The sequence below is a fragment of the Oreochromis niloticus genome, linkage group LG14 (genome assembly GCF_001858045.2).
Source record: "Oreochromis niloticus isolate F11D_XX linkage group LG14, O_niloticus_UMD_NMBU, whole genome shotgun sequence".
In the NCBI taxonomy this organism is placed as follows: Eukaryota; Metazoa; Chordata; class Actinopteri; order Cichliformes; family Cichlidae; genus Oreochromis; species Oreochromis niloticus.
In genome coordinates, this window is record NC_031979.2 from 6,240,239 (window position 1) to 6,262,395 (window position 22,157).

At 41.0% G+C, this 22,157-nt stretch overlaps 1 protein-coding gene across 2 annotated transcripts in view; it reads right to left on the reverse strand.

Annotated features, from left to right (window-relative positions):
* Window positions 1-13,111, reverse strand: part of zgc:153039 — an 89,217-nt gene extending 76,106 nt beyond the window's left edge. Inside the window, exons 1-7 of one of the 2 annotated variants that reach the window (XM_005461008.2) lie at window positions 13,020-13,111; window positions 12,514-12,946; window positions 9,503-9,637; window positions 7,654-7,791; window positions 7,215-7,517; window positions 3,209-3,316; window positions 3,017-3,128 (exon numbers count right to left, since the gene is read on the reverse strand). In XM_005461008.2, the coding sequence (XP_005461065.1) occupies window positions 3,017-3,128; window positions 3,209-3,316; window positions 7,215-7,517; window positions 7,654-7,791; window positions 9,503-9,637; window positions 12,514-12,733 (1,016 nt within the window). In that variant the 5' untranslated portion in view covers window positions 12,734-12,946; window positions 13,020-13,111. Of the gene's footprint in view, window positions 1-3,016; window positions 3,129-3,208; window positions 3,317-7,214; window positions 7,518-7,653; window positions 7,792-9,502; window positions 9,638-12,513 lie in introns of both variants that reach the window. The other variant, XM_013264773.2, reaches the window with a different exon arrangement.
* Between the last annotated feature and the right edge of the window lie 9,046 nt (window positions 13,112-22,157).

Sequence of the window (22,157 nt, forward strand, 5' to 3'; positions counted from 1 at the left end):
CCAACATTCTTTACGTTTGTGGTTACTAGTCAGGACAGAGTTGGCTTTGGTTTAAAACACGTCTTTTAATGTTCCTAACTGATCACAAGTACCTGCCACAGATTCTCAGTCATTACTTGCAGAGAACGAGAAAAAACACTGTCACATGTTTACTGGTAAAGCATTTTAATGGTAGATAGAGTGTTTGTTGTATAGTGTTTTTCTACTCTACGTGACAACTCAAAGCACTATATACTAAAAACCTCAGTCACCCATTCACTCAGGCTTTGTTCCTACGCCGGAGCTTTCTATCCAACATTCACACTTCGATGAATGTATTAGAGAGCAAATCAGAGTTCAGTACATGGTATTAAGGATGCTTTGACATGCAGACTGGAGCAGCAAGGGATCAAACCATGAACCTTCCAATTAGTAGCTCCTCCTGAGCTACAGCCAGCCCTGGTTCAATCAAAACCATCCATCCATCCATCCATCCATCCATCCATCCATCCATCTTCATCCGCTTTATCCGAGGCCGGGTCGCGGGGGCAGCAGCCTAAGTAGAGAAGCCCAGACCTCCCTCTCCCCAGCCACCTCCTCCAGCTTATCCGGGGGAACACCAAGGCGTTCCCAGGCCAGCCGAGAGATATAATCTCTCCAGCGTGTCCTGGGTCTGCCCCGGGCCTCCTCCCGGTGGGACATGCCCGGAACACCTCACCCAGGAGGCGCCCAGGAGGCATCCTTGTCAGATGCCCGAACCACCTCAACTGGCTCCTTTCGATGTGGAGGAGCAGCGGCTCTACTCTGAGCCCCTCCCGGATGGCCGAACTTCTCACCCTATCTCTAAGGGAGAGGCCAGCCACCCTTCGGAGGAAGCTCATTTCTGCCGCTTGTATCCGCGATCTCGTTCTTTCGGTCACTACCCACAGCTCGTGGCCATAGGTGAGGGTAGGGACGTAGATCGACCGGTAAATTGAGAGCTTCGCTTTTACACTCAGCTCCCTCTTCACCACGACGGACCGGTGCAGCGTCCGCATCACTGCAGCCGCAGCACCAATCCGTCTGTCGATCTCCGGCTCCCTTCTCCCATCACTCGCGAACAAGACCCCGAGATACTTGAACTCCTCCACTTGGGGCAGGAACTCATCCTCGACCCGGAGTGGGCACTCCACCCTTTTCCGGCTGAGAACCATGGCCTCAGATTTGGAGGTGCTGATCCTCATTCCCGCTGCTTCACACTCGGCTGCGAACCGTTCCAGTGCGAGCTGGAGGCCCTCACCTGATGAAGCCAACAGAACCACATCATCCGCAAAAAGCAGAGATGAGATTCTGAGGCCACCGAAGCAAAAGCTCTCTGCCACTTGGCTGCGCCTAGAAATCCTGTCCATAAAAATTATGAACAGAACCGGTGACAAAGGGCAGCCCTGGCGGAGCCCATCACCCACCGGGAACGAGTCCGACTTATTGCCGGCAATGCGAACCAAACTCTTGCAACGGTTGTATAGGGATCGAATGGCCCGTAGCAATGGGCCAGACACCCCATACTCCCGCAACACCTCCCACAGGACACCCCGAGGGACACGGTCGAATGCCTTCTCCAAGTCCACAAAACACATGTAGACTGGTTGGGCAAACTCCCATGCACCCTCAAGTATCCTTGAGAGGATAAAGAGCTGGTCCAGTGTTCCGCGACCAGGACGAAAACCGCATTGCTCCTCCTGTATCCGAGGTTCGACTAACGGACGAACTCTCCTTTCCAGCACCCTGGCATAGACTTTCCCAGGGAGGCTGAGGAGTGTGATCCCCCTGTAGTTGGAACACACCCTCCGGTCTCCCTTCTTAAAGATGGGGACCACCACCCCGGTCTGCCAGTCCAGGTGTACTGCCCCTGATCTCCATGCAACATTGTAGAGGCGTGTCAACCAGGACAGCCCTACAACATCCAGAGCCTTCAGGAACTCGGGGCGGACCTCATCAACACCAGGGGCTCTGCCACCAAGGAGTTGTTTAACTGCCTCAGTGACCTCGCCCCCGGAAATTGGCGGGTCATTCCCCTCATCCCCAGACTCTGCTTCCTCCTCGGAAGACGTGTCAGTGGGATTAAGGAGGTCCTCGAAGTATTCCTTCCACCGCCTGACAATTTTCTCAGTCGACGTCAGCAGCGCTCCGCCAGCACTATACACAGTGCAGGTAGAGCACCGCTTTCCCCTCCTGAGACGCCTAACGGTTTGCCAGAATCTCTTCGAGGCAGTCCGAAAGTCTTTTTCCATGGCCTCTCCGAACTCCTCCCACACCCGAGTTTTTGCTTCAGCCACTGCCCGAGCCGCATTCCGCTTGGCCTGTCGATACCTGTCGGCTGCCTCCGGAGTCCCACAGGCTAACCAAGCCCGATAGGACTCCTTCTTCAGCTTGGTGGCTCCCTTCACCTCTGGTGTCCACCATTTGGTTCGGGGATTACCACCACGGCAGGCACCAACCACTTCAAAACCTTCATGGATAAAAGCCAAACGGATTCTTTGAGCACTTGACCTAAACAAGCTTAAACATGTAGAACTATCTTTAAACCTGCTTCCATGCAACACAGCCCAAGTGGATATGAATTGTGTGTCTCATAAAGGCTGCTATAGCCTGATCTGCAACTTGGAACTTGTAAAGGTCCTCCGCCACTTCTCTCTAATATTAACACTGTCATGCAGAGGGCGTGCTTAAAGGGCTGATAGAGGTGACTGTGGCCTCATGGGGTCCATAGCAAGCTAACAAGATTTGAGTTTGCCCCAGTATGTTCACTGGCACTACAGGAACATTACCAAACAACCTCATATCTCCTTAGAACAGGTCGAGATTCCATTCAAAAGTAATAATTTCACAACATCATACAGCCACTGTTATTGATAAGCAGTATCGGTAAATATATCTGAGAACAGTGTACAGTATCAACACCCATCCTTAGCCTAACTTCTTTTTTCGTTTGTTTGCACATGTTAATGATACAATGAGTGCATTACAGCAGGTGAAAACATTTTCTTTTTTTACTGACCGATCGCAGGTGCAGGCGACCAGCACGCTGAGCATGATGTAGACGATGAAGGTGAAGATTACAGCTGTGATGGTGCCTCGGGGAATGGAGTAGCTGGGATTCTTCAGGTCACCTGATGGGTAATGCAGGTTTTATGTTGTATGTTCTGACACAGATAACCAGGCAGCACATACACAACATCTGTTCACTTACCTGACATGTTGGAGCCGGCCATGATCCCCGTGCAGCCGTTGAACATGACAGCGAACACAGTGGCAAAGGTCATCGTGGTTTGTGTTGTGTAATCTACAGTGTAATCAGCTGCAGGAAGACATATGAACAGATACAGCACTGGAGTCAATGCTTTTATCGACACCACCACTCTTCAAAGAAAACTTCAATCTGCTGCACCTGCCTGCCCATCCAGCTTCATCATGTTTTGGAGCATTAGAGAAAGCAATCCTTTGTAAACCTTCTCTGCCGTTTACAACGCGCCATGAAATCTATCATATGATTTATTTGGGAAAATTCAATTTTGCAGCTCCAATCTGTGAGACATCCACTCTGTCTTCTCTATTTGTGTCAAACAAAACAATTGGGAGTGCACATCCTATCTAAGAACAAAACAGACTTGTGATCACCATTCAGTGATATAAAAGCTCAGTGCCAATGGTTTCCTGCCTTTGCTCTGTATAATCTCAGTGAGAGCAGATAGCACTTATTTGGTCTGTGCTCGATGCGAGCACGCACCTGCTGCTCAAAAATTCTGTTTGCAAGGGGCAGCCAATTAGTTAGAAATGCAACAGCCACTACACAGCAAGAACATATGAAAAACAACACAAAATTCCAAATTTTTTGGATGCAAACTTGTCATGTAATGGATATACACACCAAAAGTATTCATTCTCAAAAAATGAACCTTGAAAAAAAAATGAAGTTTACATGGAGCAATGATGTCAAGCTTGGTTCAACAAACTAAACGCTGCAAATTCATCCAGCGACATCATGCAGTCGGTGTGAATGGCTGCATTAATAGGTGAGTCCAAAAAATATTTCTAATGCACAAATTATTTGCACAGATTTAACATGTTTGGTGTTTAAAGTCTTAAGAAGAAAGGAGGCAAAACGCCTTGCTTTTTTATGAAGTTGATGAACTGAGCTGCTTAACCAAGGCCCAGGATAAGAAAAAGATGCACTATTTTGAACCGTGAGGCACGCAAAACCACTCTAGTAGAGTCCATAAATAAAACCTTGCCGTTGGAAATGAGCACGAGGGAGATTTTCAGGGAGATACACAACAAATAAAAGTTCAGTACTGGCTTAAATATGATGTTAAATTAAAAAAGATTGAAGTTGTCACTGATGTAAATAAAAGTCAAACATTTTGCTGCACAACACCAGGAGTTATACAAAATCTCCTTCTCTCTGGATGGTTGTCAATTGTCACAATTTTCAGTCAAATCCTAGCACAACCATTTTATTTTACAAGCATTTGTGTGTGTGTGTGTGTGTGTGTGTGTGTGTGTGTGTGTGTGCGTGCATGTGTGTCCTCACACTGAAAACAGGGATTATCCAAAGATGTGTGTGTAATAGCTGCCACGTGTGCATGCCTGAGTTAGAACAGTTAGCTCACAAATCATGTGCTTTACAGTAAGGCATTCCAAACACAGAGGAGCGCTTGGTTTGGCTTCTGTAAATATTAAGATCCTGAAATCATGTATAACCTCTAATTACAAAGCTTCCCATCTCACTCAGCATAGAAAAGGGAAAAAAGAGATTATGTGCTTTTAGGAAAGCAGCCACTGTCAGAAGAATGACACCACTTTCTCCACAACAGCGACTTCCACTGGTTGGTGTTTACATCTTCACATTTGTGGCTGAGATTGCAGGGAATAGAGTCAAATCCTTTGCTCAGTCCAAAGGTAACAAAACCTGCCGACCAGCATGTCTGAAGGTCACTTACTAACATGCTGCATTTCATTTTCTGAGATTTTGGAATAAAGAAAAAAAAAAGGAAATAAATAACTTAAGCTGAATACACAGTGGAAGCAATTTGCTGATTATACATCGCTTTGAAACTGCCAGTAGGTCTCTTGTGGACATGCAAGGCTTCAGCTTCCTAGGTTACCCCCTAATGTATTTGCTAACAAGTCATACTGTATTCTTCACTCTGATTGGTAGTCTCTTCGCTTGCCCATTGGACCTACGCACATCGCATCACCAGCAGTTATTTTACCCACAGTCGCTTGAAGTCACCAAAGAGACTTCACTTTCTATGGTCTATGATCACTGTGAGTCATTCCCAGTGTATACGCAGCTTTACTTTAACTACTCTGACTGTGCTATTTTTTCCAAATCAAACAAAAATAATTATTTGTGTTCTTCCCGAATCAGGTCGGTATAGATACATTTTATTACAAAAGCAAAACCAATAGAGTATCTCTGTATGGGGATTTTTTTTTTTTTTATTCTTTCATATAATTACACAAAGACATGACATGAGGAATGCTTGAAACATGATTCTCATCAATGATTAAAATGATCATTCAAATTTTCCAACTTCTTTATAAGGGAACAATTATCTGCATTTGCATTCTTTTACTCTTTTGCAGTTGCTTTTGAATATTCACACTTGCAATAACTGTAACCACCAGCCCGACAGATCACTGGTAACCAGGTAGATGTCAACAGTTAATATGTTATTAACTTACTTGATGTTGTTCTGTGGGAAAGAAGTTAGTATATTTTTAGGTGTTTGATGTGTGATGCTATAATCCTGTAAATAATGGGCTGTGAAATTAATTTGTTCAATCATTACATAAAACCAACAGAAGCATTTTATAAGGACCAATATATGCAGGACAACATCTTCCTGGAAAATTATTCTATGAAACTGCCAGTTAACAAGATAAGACTACAGGAAGTGACAGTAAGACTAAATATAGCAATGACAAGGGTGGCTGTTCCTGATGAAAGGGCTCAGGTAATAAGAAATGAGTCATCAAGGAAACATTGTGCTAACACAAGTCTGTTACCATTACAATACTTCTAATATCTGCAGAAAATAATCTTTGCACTAGCGCTGAATAGTGATTTTCTGAGCCTGAGCTTCTGTGCTCACAGGCACCCCTGTATATCTAAAATATAACCCTATTAAGAATGCACTGACTCTGACATGATGCACATCCAAGGGTAGAAAGAACAGTCTGAAACTGAGCATTTAGACCAATGTGAAGTCTTTTGGGCCCGACCTTGATATTTGAAATTTGGCAATCAATAATGGCAATATTGGAAAGAAAACCACTGTTGTAATAGTAAATCTATAAGAAAAAAAGAAGAAAAACTTTAATCCTTAGTAAGTAATTATTATGTAATGAATTTATCTTTAATGTTAATCAGTTCTGTACACACCTCCTGCTATTCACCTTTGTCCCTTGCACAGTTCAAAGACCACTTTACGTCATCCAGAGCTGAGCTGGTTATTATTAAATCTTAACTAAGTTATAGCACCCTGGCTTGTTTGTGCTTCCTTTCTTAGACTGTAAAAGATGTATCTGCAGACTATCAAAGTGAGGCCAAGTCGAAGTGCCATAGTGACATAGGATCAAGTCAATAAAGCCCAAGTCCTTCCACACACAGAGTCCAATAGAGTGGTCTGCGACCAGCTGACAACCACTGATCGTGATCCCAGTGAGCTAAACCACTGCCGAAGGTGAACACTTTACTGAAATTTTACTTTTGGCTAGTAGCTAGTGAATATTTTCCATTCAGGGAAAACATCTCCCTCGCAATTGGGGCTAGGGAAGCATTCAATATGGCAGACAACTCTTGAGCAATGTGCACATGATATTATGTCTAAAAACTGAATAGATTTTAGAGCAGTGCTCTGATGAACTGCTGGCTTCAGTCAGTGGTTTCAAGTTTTACTAAAAAGGACATGGTGGTGTTTTTGTGGTAAAAAGGATAATAATTGCTGGGTGGGCTTACCCAGTGATTGAAGAGTAGCTAAAGTTACCAAAAAATTTAAGGCTTTATAATGGGCCAACCAATATTTAACATCATGGTGGCTAATTCTTTTATAGGGAGTGTATGGGTATTATGCACAATGTACAGAAGAAGTAAACATACAGAAGAGCATAAAAGGCACTTTTTGCTCATCCCAACATGTTCGTGAGCAATGCTCAACTATAATTTTTGACCCAGCAGTCCTCTAACTTACCCCATATGTTCCCAAGTAGTGTGTCCAACTTGAAGCCTGTAAAGTTGGCTGTGGTGGGGCCCGTCGCATTGGGCTTCAGGTCAGGAAGCGTGATAGATTGAGGGTGCACGGCGAAGAAGCTGATGAAGACAGTGATCAGGACAACAATAACAATCACAAAGATGAGGAAGGTGGTTTTGGCATAAATGTGGGCTCCCACCAGGCACACCAGCAGGCACAGTAGGGCAATCCCAGTGCCATAAAGCAGAGACCACCAGTAGCCAGATGGAAGAACCTGGTAGTGAGAAGTGGCTACATTCCCAGCTAGAAGGATAAAATGAGAGACCCATTTTAATAATGTTAAGAAAGCTTAAATACACCACTCCCAATCTTAATGTGAGTTTTTCAAACAAAAGTACACAATTATGCTAACGAGACAAGCTATGAAAGCAAAACTTACCTTCAGGGACTCCAAATGTGGACAAGATGGCTTCAACCAGACCGAGCACCATCAGAGCACTGCCGCATACATTAGCCAGGAAGAACATGATGCCGATGCTGCCACCAAACTCTGGTCCCAGTGCTCGGCTGATCATGTCTGAGTGCCGTTAAGGCAAAGCAAACTTGTTTCATTCATTCACATGTATTTGTATTTCTCCACCGATAGTAGTCTAATAGTTTCAGGCAATACCTCCCTTGTAGTATTTTGGGTTTATATTAGTTTCGCTTAGCATAAAGACTTCAAGTTGGGAAAAATAGGTAGCAAGCTGTCCAAAGACCAGTTAGTGAGTTTTGGGAGTGCTGGTAAGTGGATTGTGTTACTTTTAAACTGAGGCATACTGGCATATTTCAAAAGAATTTCCCAGAGGAACCCACCCGAGGGATTAATAAAGTTTTATCTAATCTAATCTGATCTGGCTGTTAACACCCACTTCTAACAACAGTTCTAACAAACAGCCGTAAAAAGAAAGTAGACAGGAATACTGGGAGGCTAGATATGTAGCAAAGGCAAGAAGTGGCAAAGACAAAGGAAAAGGCTTACAGTGAATTTATAGTGACACCAAGATAAGATCAAAAAACTTGCATCAATTGGCTAGACAGACAGAGACTAATCCGAAAAGGACATCTGTTAGAGTGATTAAGGACAGAGGGCATTTCAACGAGTGAAAAGTGTGCATTGAGAAGATGGAAGGAGTACTCTGAGGAGCTGATGAACAAAGAAATAGAGAGAGAGAAGAGGAGGGATGGAAAAAAGATGAATTAGGAAGTGCAGAGGATTAGTTAGTAGGTAGTAAGGGCTGCTATGAAGAGGATGAAAAGTGGAAAGGCAGGTAGGTGGTTCAGATAACAAAGCTGTGCAGGTATGGAGATGTCTAGGAGAGAGGACAGTGGACTTTTTACCAAGTTCTTTCACACAATCGAGGAAAGTGAGATGAGATGTACAGATATGTAGGGTGAACAGGTGAAGGGCAGAGCTGTAGCAACTGTAGGATAAAGTTGATAAGCCATACTATGTAGATGTAGGAAAGAGTTGTTGAAGTTAGGTTAAGAGGAATTTTGAATAATCTTGGAAATGCACCATTTAGAACCGTGGACATGGTCATGGTTGGAAGGCTGGATCCTCCCAAGTTTCATCCTGCCAAGTCAGTGCCTCATCTAGGGTCATGACACAAATAAAATGAGAGAAAATCCGAATTGGAATTGGAGAAGCAAAATTGCTGGAAGGCTTTATTAAGTTGCCCAGATACTACAAATGAACCAAAATGTATTGTGTTATTCTTTCACAGTTACCTTCAAGCAAAGATACTTAAAATGTAGTCTTGGCTTATTTGCATATTTTAGTATGAATGTGGCTATAATGGTTCTATTGGTCAGGACCCAAAATAAACATGATCCTTTAAAGGGATCATGGGCAGGGATAGCTCAGTAGGTAGAGTGGTGGCCCCATGATCGGAAGGTCGGGGGTTCGATTCCCCTGAACAGCTACCCTGAGGTACCCCTGAGCAAGGTACCGTCCCTACACACTGCTCCCAGGGCGCCCAAAGGCTGACCACTGCTTCACTGAGTGAATGGGTTAAATGCAGAGAGGAATTTCCCCACGGGGATCAATAAAGTACACTTTAAAGGTGTCTTGTAGTACAGATAATCGCCAACCCTAGGTCCATTCAATGACACTGACAAGGCTTAAACTGCACCTACATACAGATTATATTTGTTTAACTAGTGTTTGTTCTTTCAGTGCCTGCACCACTGGCACTAATATAGTCCTATGCAGATGGCGTTTCTGTGTGTGTGTTTTAAGAGGATACAATAAGCTCCCCCGGCATCAAGAGCTCCATTGGTTGAGATGGCGCAGACAGACAGCACGGTCATACAGATGATGATGTAGGCCACAACATACATGGCAATAGCCTGGTAGAGTCCAGCCTGTCCCACTGCAAGTCCTAGTCAGAAAGCACAAACATGGTGAGATAAACCACTAAAAACATTAGAGACCTAGAGTCCAAAAAAAAATCTAGGATCTCTTTCTCAGATCTGGTTTAATTTACCCTGCGGCACCTGAATCAGAAAACCCATAAATTACGAGCATGCTGTCAAAAAAGAGTAAAGGAAAAAACAGACAAATTAATGAAATTTTTTTTTAAAAATTCATACAGAAGTCAGTCTGTATGGATGGGGGTGGCATAAGGGTATAAAAATTCTGCAATATCAGGCCGAACCATACCATGTAGTGATTTTTAAAGTAATCAATAAAACCTTAAGTTGAATTCTGTAGTAAACAGGAAGCCAGTGAAAGTAAGTACCCTTTCAGCTGTGTGCAGCTATACGCAGGCAACACAGTGAGTTTAAATACTCAACGTGGGAAGGAATGAGGGCGTAGATACGTACTTAAGTAACTGTCGAGAATTGTTCAGATGTTGGTAACATCTGTAATCTGTACACAGAAAGTCTGACCTAAACCCTTGACTTGCTGGTTGAAATCGAGGTGTGGCTCATATTCCTAATGTGTTGCTTTGGGTCAGTTATCAGTCATCCAAGGTAGGGAGTGACACTGAGAAATATTACCCAGACTATAAAAAAACAAAGACTTCAGTTTTATATTTTTTTTATGCCCATCACAGACATGTAAAGCCAGTAGACAAAATTCTCTTTGTTTGGAGATGAACGCCAGTAAGAAGTGAACCATCTTTGAAAAATACTTTTAAACCTGAACTTCCCTCACTGAGCATCTAATCCTGTGGTCAACAGTCTGAAAGCAGAAGTTACCAATGTGGTGTTGCACTGGTGACACCACCAGTGTGGTATCGAAAATGTGAGCATTTAGAGTAACATGAAAATTCCCCCAAACAAGCAGCGGAACCATCATGAAGACAGCCTTTTGTACTGCAGAAACAAATCCATGCTTGCTTCAACTGTATGATGAACACATCTGCAAAACTCGCTCAGGAAATGAAAAATGAAAGCAGCTTTGTCTTCGGCTTGACTTAATGACTCATCAAAACATTCCAACCTCAGCAAAAGCGAAACTGGAATCACATGTTGGAAGAAAATTCCCACTTCTCACAATAACATCTGTGGTTGGAATGGTTCCTGACAGAAAGAAATTCCGAGGAAAACTAGGGTTTTTACACAACAATAAGTATAACTAAAATTTCTGATATTCAAAAGCAAAGGAATGTGCATCTAAATACATTTGGGACAAGATATTAAGCTCACTTTACACCATGCTAGACACACATTTACCACATTATCACTAGTTTCTGCTGCTGTATCCTTTGAGAGGCATTAAAAGCACCATGGTTTCATACACTGTGACCAGTACTGCTGTGGATCTCACATGATCTCCAAGGACCAGACCTACGATCTCTTTAAGAATGCAGCAGGCATGGTTAATAAATGCAGCTTTACTTTCTTGTCACTATTATCTTGTCAGTACGGTATATTTTAGTCAAAGTCTTCATCCTTATCTGCGCAAGTTGTCAAGGCTGATAAAATAGTAGTTTCACATCCACAATGAAACCCCTAACAGTTCCTGTGCAAGGAGTCTGAAAACAGACACAACACTGTGTTTTCCCTGTGTTTGTGTGTGTGTGTGTGTGTGTTTTAGGAATCCTCACTGCACAGCAGCTGACATCTCACGAGACTGAGGCAGGGGGACAGTGGTGGTGGGGTGGGGAAAACAACTAACACAGGAAGACATACACAAGCAGCAATGCCCAGATATGAGGGGTTGTGATGAGAGAAAAGAGAAGGTGAAGTTAGATGTGACCTCTTTAATGCTTTAAACACAGAAATAGGGGAAAGTGCATTAAATTATAAATATCTGCTTATTTTCATAGCAAGGTAAACAGTGGATGACCTCAGAGTGCTCCTAACTTAATATAGTATAGTCTATTTTTTATATCATACCTCCGATGAGACTGACTGCAGATGTTATCTCTGCACTATTTTATCCGGAGCAACCCACTGTTGTTTAATATTTGGAGACCAATTCTCCTTCTTTTGTATCCTTCTGTCATTTTCTTCTCTGCTTAAAAAAAGAGGGGGGGGGGGGGGGGGGGGGGGGGGTAAAAGTCCTTCTCCCTAGTACCAATACTTTTTCCTCACGTGACTAAGGGCTAAATAGATTTGTGGCCTACTGTGATCTTCACTAGAATCTAGTCTTAACTGTAAGGGCAAAATTCTTTGGTAGTTTTATGGATATATAGAGATAAATCCATCGTCTCAACTGGTCCACAAACAACAAGTACAACCTGTAGGATTTTAATCGGACCACAACACTCAGTTACACCTTCCCTCATTTAACAACACTGAGGAAAATTTTTACATCTATTCACTTTTATATAACATTAAATTCCTGGCTATTTAAAGCTCCTTTTAGCAAATAGGCAAAGGCTGCACATCAGTGAGGTGGGAAAATCTCTCTTACTTCATTCATCCACAGAGGCAGGTTATATGAAAAACTATGTGAGACAGTTTAGGGTTTAAATATAAAAAAAGCTACAGATGTGCCTCCTCGTGATGTTAATGAATGAACGCCGTGCATACAGGTAATGGACATATGCTGTCACACCTGTACTGCAAAGCTGGAATGTCACGGAAGTGACATGTGATAGTGACAAGTAACGGAACATAACGGGATTTAACGTGAAAGATTAAAAAAAAAAAAAAAAAAAAAAAAAAAAAGAGGGGGGGTCACAGTCGAGACATACACCCTCAACTTTGCTGAAAAGTACACAACTTTAAAAATCTCTAAAGAGTTTGGCCTCGCTCTTACCAGACAGGTGATTAGCGCACATCCGTCTAAATGAGCACTCACCTATTCTGAGAAAGACTACCACGCTGAACATCGACAGCAAGGTAGGGATGACTACACCGAAGAAGGTGGAGAGTTTCTTCTGTTGCTTCTGCTGGGCAGCCCTCCGCCCTTGGCTGCCCGGTTTATGAACCGGGGCCTGCTGGCCCGCCTGCGACCGCAGCTCGGATTCATTGACGCTTGTAGAGAGGCGGTAGTGGAGGAGAGGAGTCCGCTCTGTCATGGTGAAACCTGCTCCCGGACTAGATTTCAAAACTTCATTAAAAAAAGTGTCCCGGATAAATTTGAGCGATCCGACACCAGAGTTTAACTCTTGAAGTCTGCCCGGTTCGTCAAATATCTTCGAACGTACCAATCAGCGTATTCCAGCCGTTTCAAAAGCCGAAGCAAGTGTATCAGTGGCGAGTCCTCATCAAAAAGAATCAACTTTACCTACCTAAAGAGCAAAGCAGTGGTTATGTTAATAATTTTAAAAAAAAAACTTAAAATACAAATGCGTGTTAACCTACATTTTAAAACGAGTAGGCCTTTCCTATAGCGTTATAATTCTGTTAATGCCACATCAAGCGACTGTTGTATCGTAACATCTCATACAACTACAGAGAAGAATATCATGTGACACGGGAACGTCATTTTGTCTTAATAGCGGTGATTTCCGGTTAAAACTGCCACAATAGGACACATCGGAAAGGCAACGTAATGTAATTATGCCTAACTACCCCAGATGCAGACGTCAGGCAGGTGTATGAAGAGCTACCATGTGGTTTTCATGTGTGTGCGTGTCATATGAAGACCAACATGATTTTTTTTAAATGCCAGCACAGACGACTATACAAATGTTTTGTTTTGTAGGCAATGTGCACAGCTTCCGGTTTTGTCCTATGTTTTCTCTTATGGCTTGACAAGACGCTGCACTGATTTTCTGGTTTTCCAGCGCCCCTTGGTTCCTGCCTGTTGCCTTTGGTCATATGACCAGGTTGGCTGGGCCAATCACAGCAGTCCATTCTTCCGGCCACCTGCTGCATCAGGTTAGCCAGTTATTACGCTTGTGAACCTGGATACCTTCAAGGTCTTACACTGTTACAATGCAAAGTTACCATTCTAAACTTGAAATTATGACAGAAAACATACTAAATGCAGGGTTGTTGTTATTATTATATACTTTATTATTTTGTGAAACCGCCGAAGGCACACTGAACATTGATGAACAGAGATCAATCATGCTCTTTCAATTTTTCACACTGTAATTTTAAAATGTTATTTTTTTTAAAAGCTATTATATTTTATAGCTTTTTTATGTTTTAAAAGGTCATTTAATATCAATGATTAAAGTGAGCCACATAATACAGAGTGGTCCAACTGCTGCCACAGACAGTCCAAAGTCCTTCACAATAAATAAATAAAAAACAGTCTCTCTAGCAGTCAGAAAGTCTTTGATGGGCACTGCAATCATTCAGCAATAATTAGCTAGCATATATATATATATATATATATATATATGTATATGTATATATATATGTGTGTATATATATATATAGTTCATATATATATATATATATATATATATATATATATATATACATATATATATATATATGAACTGAGCAGCACTTTTACATGTATTAAATAAGCAAACACATACATACATTATGAGCAGAATATGTAGAAATAAGGCAGAATAGCACATACTCTCTGCATCCATACATATCCATCTGTTATTTATGAACATGAGGCATGAGCGCCGTCATCATGATCACTTTTGTTGTAGAATACAAAATTCTCATAAACTTAATTGATTTCTTGCACTCCAGGCCAAGTACACAGAGTTGCGAGCCATCCACAGGTGGTGACGGTGATGAACAATATCTGATGCATATTGGCACACAATACGATTAATGCAACCTCATACCTACAGAGGGTGCTACAGTCACAGTTTCTGTTGCACTTTGCCATAACAAGTATGAGCACACAGACAGGCTCTGTTCATTTTTAGCACTAGTGTAGGTAGCTAGTCATTACACAGATTCCCTTGCATGGGAACAGTTCATCTGTGGGCTTTCTGATGTAAAGCCAGGAGAGTAAATAGCACTTTAGTCAGATTTCCTCATCTTAAAAGCCAATTTGAATTTTCCTGGCACAGTTGGTTGCGCAATATATCTTTGTAAATACAAACAGTGGGCTTTTCGATCTAAAGCACACTACCACCACCACTACCAACTCTACTATCAGTGTCACTGTTGCCTCCTTCACTTAAATCCAAGTGATTCAAGGTGAATGGAATGTCTTAATATTAGTCATGCAAGCAGCGAGTGTGGCAATGGTAATCTGTTGATGTGTCAGTTGTTTGGCTCCAAACTTGAGTACACTCTCAAATATCCCAACTAAGTTGAATGAGCTGAGCATATTGACTGCGGTGATCCCTTAACTTTTTCTCATGCCAGCATGAGGTCCAAACTTCAATTTATCCACTATTTTGATTTAGGATTAAATATCTGCAGAACTAAAGGCAGCCTTACTAAACTGTGTGTTCTTCTTCAAATGCAAAGCAGTGTGTAAAAAATTATACCTGGTCAGTTCCAGCTTGTTATCACTGTGATTTTGAGCATGTTATTAGGCTTTTGCTAGCACTTGTCTCCAAGCACCGATGTAGGTTTCTCTTTCATTTGTACAATTAGAGTCTTTAAAAACTGCTCTTGTTGCCTTTTGGAAACTTTTCTGCAGAAGCATTTCCTCCATGTGAGGTTTACATCTTCCATTTGCACGCAGAGCACTCTCAGGTTCTTACCTTTAAACATCCTTGCATTCAATGCAAATGTCACAACAGCCACAATGTTCCAACTCCTAGTCTTTTCTTCCTGGGTCCTCTCAGCGTACTTCATTCACATCTTGGATCAGGATCAGATTCCTTCCTTCTACTAACTGAACCTTATGATCCATAATTAATTATTGTTTTGTGGACACTCCTTAGCAAAGATCTCAAGTTTTCCTTTGAGTAGCTGTTTGGAGCCATTCACCACTTTATTCAGTGTGGTTTCATTTGAGCAGTGCTGCACTGCCGAAGGAGACGCTGTCACCAGACCACTCTGTAAGTAAGAAGAACTCAGTTAAGCATTCACTGGCTTTTCTTTTTTTTTTCAGAAAAACTACAAACATTTCTATATAAAGGCTGGTGATAGCATGCATGTGTCCAAATCTAAATGTAAAATTTGTGTCATCTATAAGACGCAGTATCTTAAAAAATTAAAGATGGTTTCACTGGGTGTCATTAATCATAAAAGCAACACCAAGGGCACATCAGGTGTTACATGAAACAAGTGCGTTTCTTCATCTAATTAATTATAGCATAATTAATTAGATGAGGTTACTGCAAAAACTCAAAATCTTACCAAGAGTATTTGTCTTATTTCTAGTCAAAATTATCTCATTACACTTAAAATAAGACAGAATCAGCTAAAGGGCAACATTTCAGTAAGCTAAAGGAACTTGTTTCAAGACAGTAAATCTTAAAACTAGACAATTTTCACTTGTTCCATTGGCAGATTTTTTTTCACTTATTTCAAGCTAAAATATCTTGTATTAAGTAAAAAAAAAATCTGCCAATGGAACAAGTGAAAATTGTCTAGTTTTAAGATTTACTGTCTTGAAACAAGTTCCTTTACCTTACTGAAATGTTGCCCTTTAGCTGATTCTGTCTTATTTTAAGTGTAATGAGATAATTTTGACTAGAAATAAGACAAATACTCTTGGTAAGATTTTGAGTTATTGCAGTGTAATTTTTTTCCAAGTATCAAGTATTTTAGTCAAGTATTTTTTCACATGGTGTCCTCTTTGCACTCATTCTCTAAATATTCCTGTTTTTTCTCTGTCTTTTCCAAGGATATATGTTGTCAAGTAGTTTGAATTCTCCATACTTGTAACAAACTATATACACAGCCTACACTCACTGGCCACTTAATTTGTTTCTTACTAGTACCAGGTTGGATGACCTTTTCCTTCCTGCCTTAATTCTTTGTGGCATAGATTCAAGAAGATGCTGAAAACATTCCTCAGAGGCCGTTTGAGTACATTGTACTCAGTGTCATGATCAAGAAACCCATCTGAGATGATCTGAGCTTTGTGACCAGGTACGTTATCCTTCTGAAAGCCCTCAGAAGATGCTTCACTGGACTTGCTCAGCAACAACACTCATGTAGGCTGTGGCATTTAAACAGCGGTCAGTTTGTACTAAGCGGGCCAAAAGTTGCCAAAAATATATCCCCCACACCATTAGACCACCATCAGCAACCTGAACTGTTGAAATAAAGCAGGATGGAGCCATGCTTTTATTTTATGTACACCAAATTTTGACCGTACTATCTAAAAGATGCAGGAGAAATCAAGACTCATCAAATCATGAAATAATTTTTCCAATCTTCTAATGTCCGATTTTGGTGAATCTGTGTGAATCACAGCCTCAGTCTCCTGTTCTTAACTGACAGGAGTGGCACCCAGTATGGTCTTCTGCTGCTGTAGCCCATCTATTTCAAGATTTCACATGCATGTATATGCAAGCGTGTGCAAGGTATGCAGAATGCAGTTCTGAATACCTTGGTTGCAACGAGGGATTATTTGAGTTATGGTTCCCTTCTTATTAGTTTGAAGCAGTCTGACAATTCTCCTCTGACCTCTCGCATCTACAAGGCATTTTCACCCAGAGAACTGGAGAACTGCTGCTCAATGGATATTGTCCTTTTTTTGCCACTGTCAAAAAACCCTAGTGCTGGCTGTGATGGACAATCCCAGTATATCATCAGTTTCTGAAATACTCAGACCACCCTGCCTGGGACCAGCAACTGTGCTTTGTTCAAAGTCACTTAAGTCACTTTTTGTCATTCTCAGTTCGAACATCAGCAGGTCATGTTGCCATGTGACTGGCTGATTAGACATTTGTAAAAATAAACCGGTTGAACAAGTGTACCTAATGAAGTGGCCAATGAATGAACATGCGTTAGTGAATGAATATATAGCCATTTCTGTTTTTTTTGTCTTTATGCCTCCTTATTTGACTTTTATTGCCTTAAACATTTGCACAACGTTTAGGAAAAGTAGTGTTATGATGCATTACCTGAAAGTTATTTTTGACAAGTATCAGATAATTCTGGACAATAACACGCAGGTTAACCAAGCAGCTCGGTGTTGTCCGATTTTTCATAGCCTGTTCTAAACCGTCGTGTAACATTTGGAGGGATGCCAGTACATCAGCATGCTTCTCCTGGAACTTGAAAAAAACAAACACAAACACAAAAATGATTACAACTTTGCTATTGGTTACAATCCCAACATACATGACGGTATCGTCATCCAGTTAATGTTCAACAATACAGATAGAGCATATCAACATATGCTGACATCCAGATGACCTGTTTTTAGAGGAAAATAGCACAGCTTTGTATGTGAAACATATACCGGAATCAGCAAACGGAAAGCTCATTTGAAGCCTGAGTCGTAATGTTGCAGCCTCAGTTTTACAAATCAAAATATTAAACAGAAAAAAATCATTAAAACAATCATTTCAGTAATGCTGGAAAAATATCATGCCTTATAAATTTGCAGTGACACCTTCTTTTAGGTTTATCTGTCCACTTAATGGGTGTTATTACTTCCTATCATTCAGTTAAGTTAAGCAGTTAAGTTCAGATTGGGCAATATGTGTTTACTAAAGGCCTACAGTTGTCTGCAGCTTCATACACACCAGCATCTTAATGTTGGCAATGTGAACTTTGGATTGTGTCCATTTCTGATGAATTTCATTCAGGCCTTGAAAAGGATTAAGTTCAGTAGAATTTCACTCATTATTCATAAGCACTCGTCATGCCTCCATGTGCGGTCTGAATGAATGAACATGAATGATGCAAAGTTTATTGTTGGATGTTTCTTCCATGCCATACCTCTCGCTCATAGGCGAACAGCAGTAGGCAGTCTAAACGGGGTCATGCTAAATTCCTTCCTTTCAAAGTCTTTATCAGATTTATCTTAGCTGTTATGGCCTTTGTTTCTCTTTCTAGAGTTTTGAACTGCAGATTTTAGTCAATCTTACAGCTGATGTGAAGTTATCGCAGTTCAGTGAATATCATTTGATAAGAAATGAATAAAATATTTGTTGTTGGCTTTTTCAATTATTTTTTATCTAAGCATTTTACTTTTAATCACTTTTGATATTTAACAATATATCTGCAGACCTAATATCAATTCCAACAATCAGGTGTGTTTTGTGTTTAGAACAAATTGTCAGCACGTCCGCATTCTTATTGTTAGCAGTGTTTGCAGGGGCTTATGCAAGGAGACATGACTGGGCCTCCCAGGTGCCTACCTATTGATGCAGTTGGACTACAGTACTGCAGTACTGCTAGACAATGCACAGTGCCGTTCACTGATAGCACAGATAGGACCAGTGATAGACTATAACTTAAGTTACACACTTCACAGAATTGCTGCTTGATGTCCTTAAACATGTCACTTCGTTGCTCGTTGTTTTGCAGATTTTCAAATATATAATCTATAAATCTATGGGCAGAGTCAGGGCAGAGTGTATATACAGTGAAAATCTATTATAGTTACCAGTAACAACACTGACAACGCTGTCAGACCGGAAGAGCAGCAGATTTTGGCAAGTGCAACGTAGTGGGATTATATAACTTCCATGGAAGTCTGTGGAGTATGTGCCAGAACTTTTTCTGTGTAGTTTTGTGCATCTAACACGACTGTGATTCACTATTTACATTATACCTCTTCTAAGCCCTTGAGACAGCCTTTAAAAACACAAGCTGTTACTGGACCTTTTAACAAAGTAGAAATTGCTGTTTGAAGCTCGGCATTGCATTAGCTCAACAGTAACAGAAGACAAGAATGCTGCTTTTTACGAAAGTAACTCTATTTAATTGTCTTCTGTAGTCTTGATGAAGCTTAGTGCAGTTAACTAACTGAAAAAAAGATTTTAAAGTAAGAAATAACTGAAGTTATATTGTACACTTACAGACAAAATAAAATGAGACTTGGTCAGTGGCCACTGACGCATACATTTACTGAGACTAGGATGTCCGGTAGCCTACTCTTATATTTGTTGACAAACTGTTTTTGCTAAACATACTTCGGTTGTACTTACAGTTTTATTATTCCATTCTATGGGTTGTATTGCGGTACATAGCCGTACTGAAGAGGGCAGCTCGTTGGAGCCGCTGCACTTGAGTACCTGAGTACATCAACAACAGCACATTATCCATGCATTCATGAAAATGACTCACATCATTAAACAAAAAGAGTCAAGCTCTTTCAATAAAAATTCAAAATAAATATAAATAAATGTTATAATTGTGCCTCCTAAAATGTGTACGTTTAAAAACTGCTTATCAGTATCCCCACATTTACATTGTTTTAATGCTACTTTGGTAAATTGATAGAATGCAGAAATCATTTCCTCACCTGCATTTCAAATCTCTTCATCAATGCATTCCTAACACATTTTCTGCAAAACTGCAAAGACTGTGATCTTGCATGGACTTCAGGTCGGTGGGTAAAAATCATTCCTGTCAGCAGCAGCAGCAGCAGAAGTCCTGGAGGAGCACACAACGGAGATGACTGACGAGATGCCATCTACCTCATTCATGCAACAGCAGACACAATTTAACCTATCTCTCTGTTTGTTTCATTATATCTCCTCCCCCCTTTTATCCACATTGATGCAGAAAGTTCAGTGAAGTAAGCAGCATGCAGCATAGCCCGCCCATTCATGCGTCGCTGTCTGATCCTGCCAAACACCGCCCATAGGTTTCATCTTTACAAGCCTTACACCCATTTCCATTCATGTGTTCTACTCACATATGTTTATGTTAGGTGTGAAAGTTAGGATGGGGTGAGTAAAAGTGTGAAAGCATTAAGTATCTTCATTTAGCTTTCTTTTTTTCTTGCCGATCATATAAGTCACAATGATGTCATGAATCACTGTTCCAAAGAAAGAGCATGAAACTTCTCCGGTTCTGGAGAAATACATCAGAGCAGGAGTCCTAAAAACAATCAGCACCGAGACTCTACAACACCATGTTTGACATAAAACACATTTATACACCACTCTAAGTAACTATGAGTCACACTGTCACTTTATATCCTCCTCTTCTCTGCGAGTAAAAGCACTATACTTACTGCTATGCGCCATAACCCGCTCCTGGACGCATGGTTTCCTTAACTATGGTCTCTCAACCTCCATTCTTCTTCTTTTTGTTCCCATAAAAATTGGGACAGATGTTCAGAAATCATTTCGTATTAATCATATAGTCTCTTTTCAGTCTACAAAGCTCAAGCAGAGTCCCAGAAATACTGGCATCAAGATTCCTTTCAGCTATTTTCTCTTTCACTTGTTCACTACAATAAAGCGTGCATTGAGAGTGGCTTGTGACTTTGCTGTGAGCTTTTAGAGAAAGAGGTCTGTGTATTTGACTTAGCCCTAAGTTAATATTTGACTCTGGTTCCTCAGTGCAAATAAGATCAGAGAGGCACCACATAGACCCAGACTATAGTAACCAGTTATGACACCATGATGCAGACATGTGGAACTCATATGGAACTCATAATGAAATACTGTAGCTAATTTCGCTCATATCGTGCTCTGTTTTGGGTCATAAGGCACTAGGCTAGAGAAGGCTTGCGTGACAACAACATTGTTTCAACTGTTGCTATTGGCACATCCAGTAATGGTCAAGCCATGTTCATTGCTCACAGAGGAATCTAGTTTGTTTTGGATCATCATCATAGAAAGAAAAGATACCAAAATAAAAGTGATGAAACCATTGGAGGAGACCTTCTCCAGAACAGACATGCATGCTATATGGGTAAAGTAAGTAAGCTGAGGTTTCCCCATGAATGCACTTTACATTCAAGTGGCATTCTTTGAATGTTTCCTGCTAGGGCATGGCACAAGAGACAGAAAATACAGCAAGCTACTTTCAGCAGTTCCCATATTCACATGAGGTCACCACAACAAGAAACTCCACTCCCCATCTTTGATTTGTTTTTTTACACCATATGCCTTTCCTTACACAACCCCAAAGGGATTTGTGTCTCCTGCTGGGGATCTTTCGTTTCTTAAATGAATGTGAAAACCATTACACTGGAAACACAGACAAGAAAATGCAGCAGTGGAAGCTACTCACTCGCCGCTCCCGAGTGATGTCTATACGGTGAGCTCATTAGCAAAATGCAAAAATATTTTTTGCACTCTACTCAGGTCCTTTAATTGTTGCTGAAGTTACACATTTAGAGTGTAACAGACAGCAACAGATATTTGTATTTTCTCAAATAAACTAAATAAATGTAGTTGAATATTTTGTCAATGTTTTTGTAGTGATGTGTCCATTGTTGTGCTCTATTTTTTATGAGGCATTGTTAGACAGTTCTTTTAAAGGGAACACCTGGTTTGAACCTTCAGGCCCTCAGGTGCGCTACCTGTACTTTGGGAGCATTCTTTTCAGGAACTCCAGCTTCACTGTTTCACTTAGCAGTTGAGAAAGTGAGTCATTATGAAAGAAGGTGGAGTTTGTTCAAAGAAATATCAACAGTTGAGCTCTAAATCAAAGACAAATACAATAGCTGAAAGTCTCACGGGATAACAACAACAC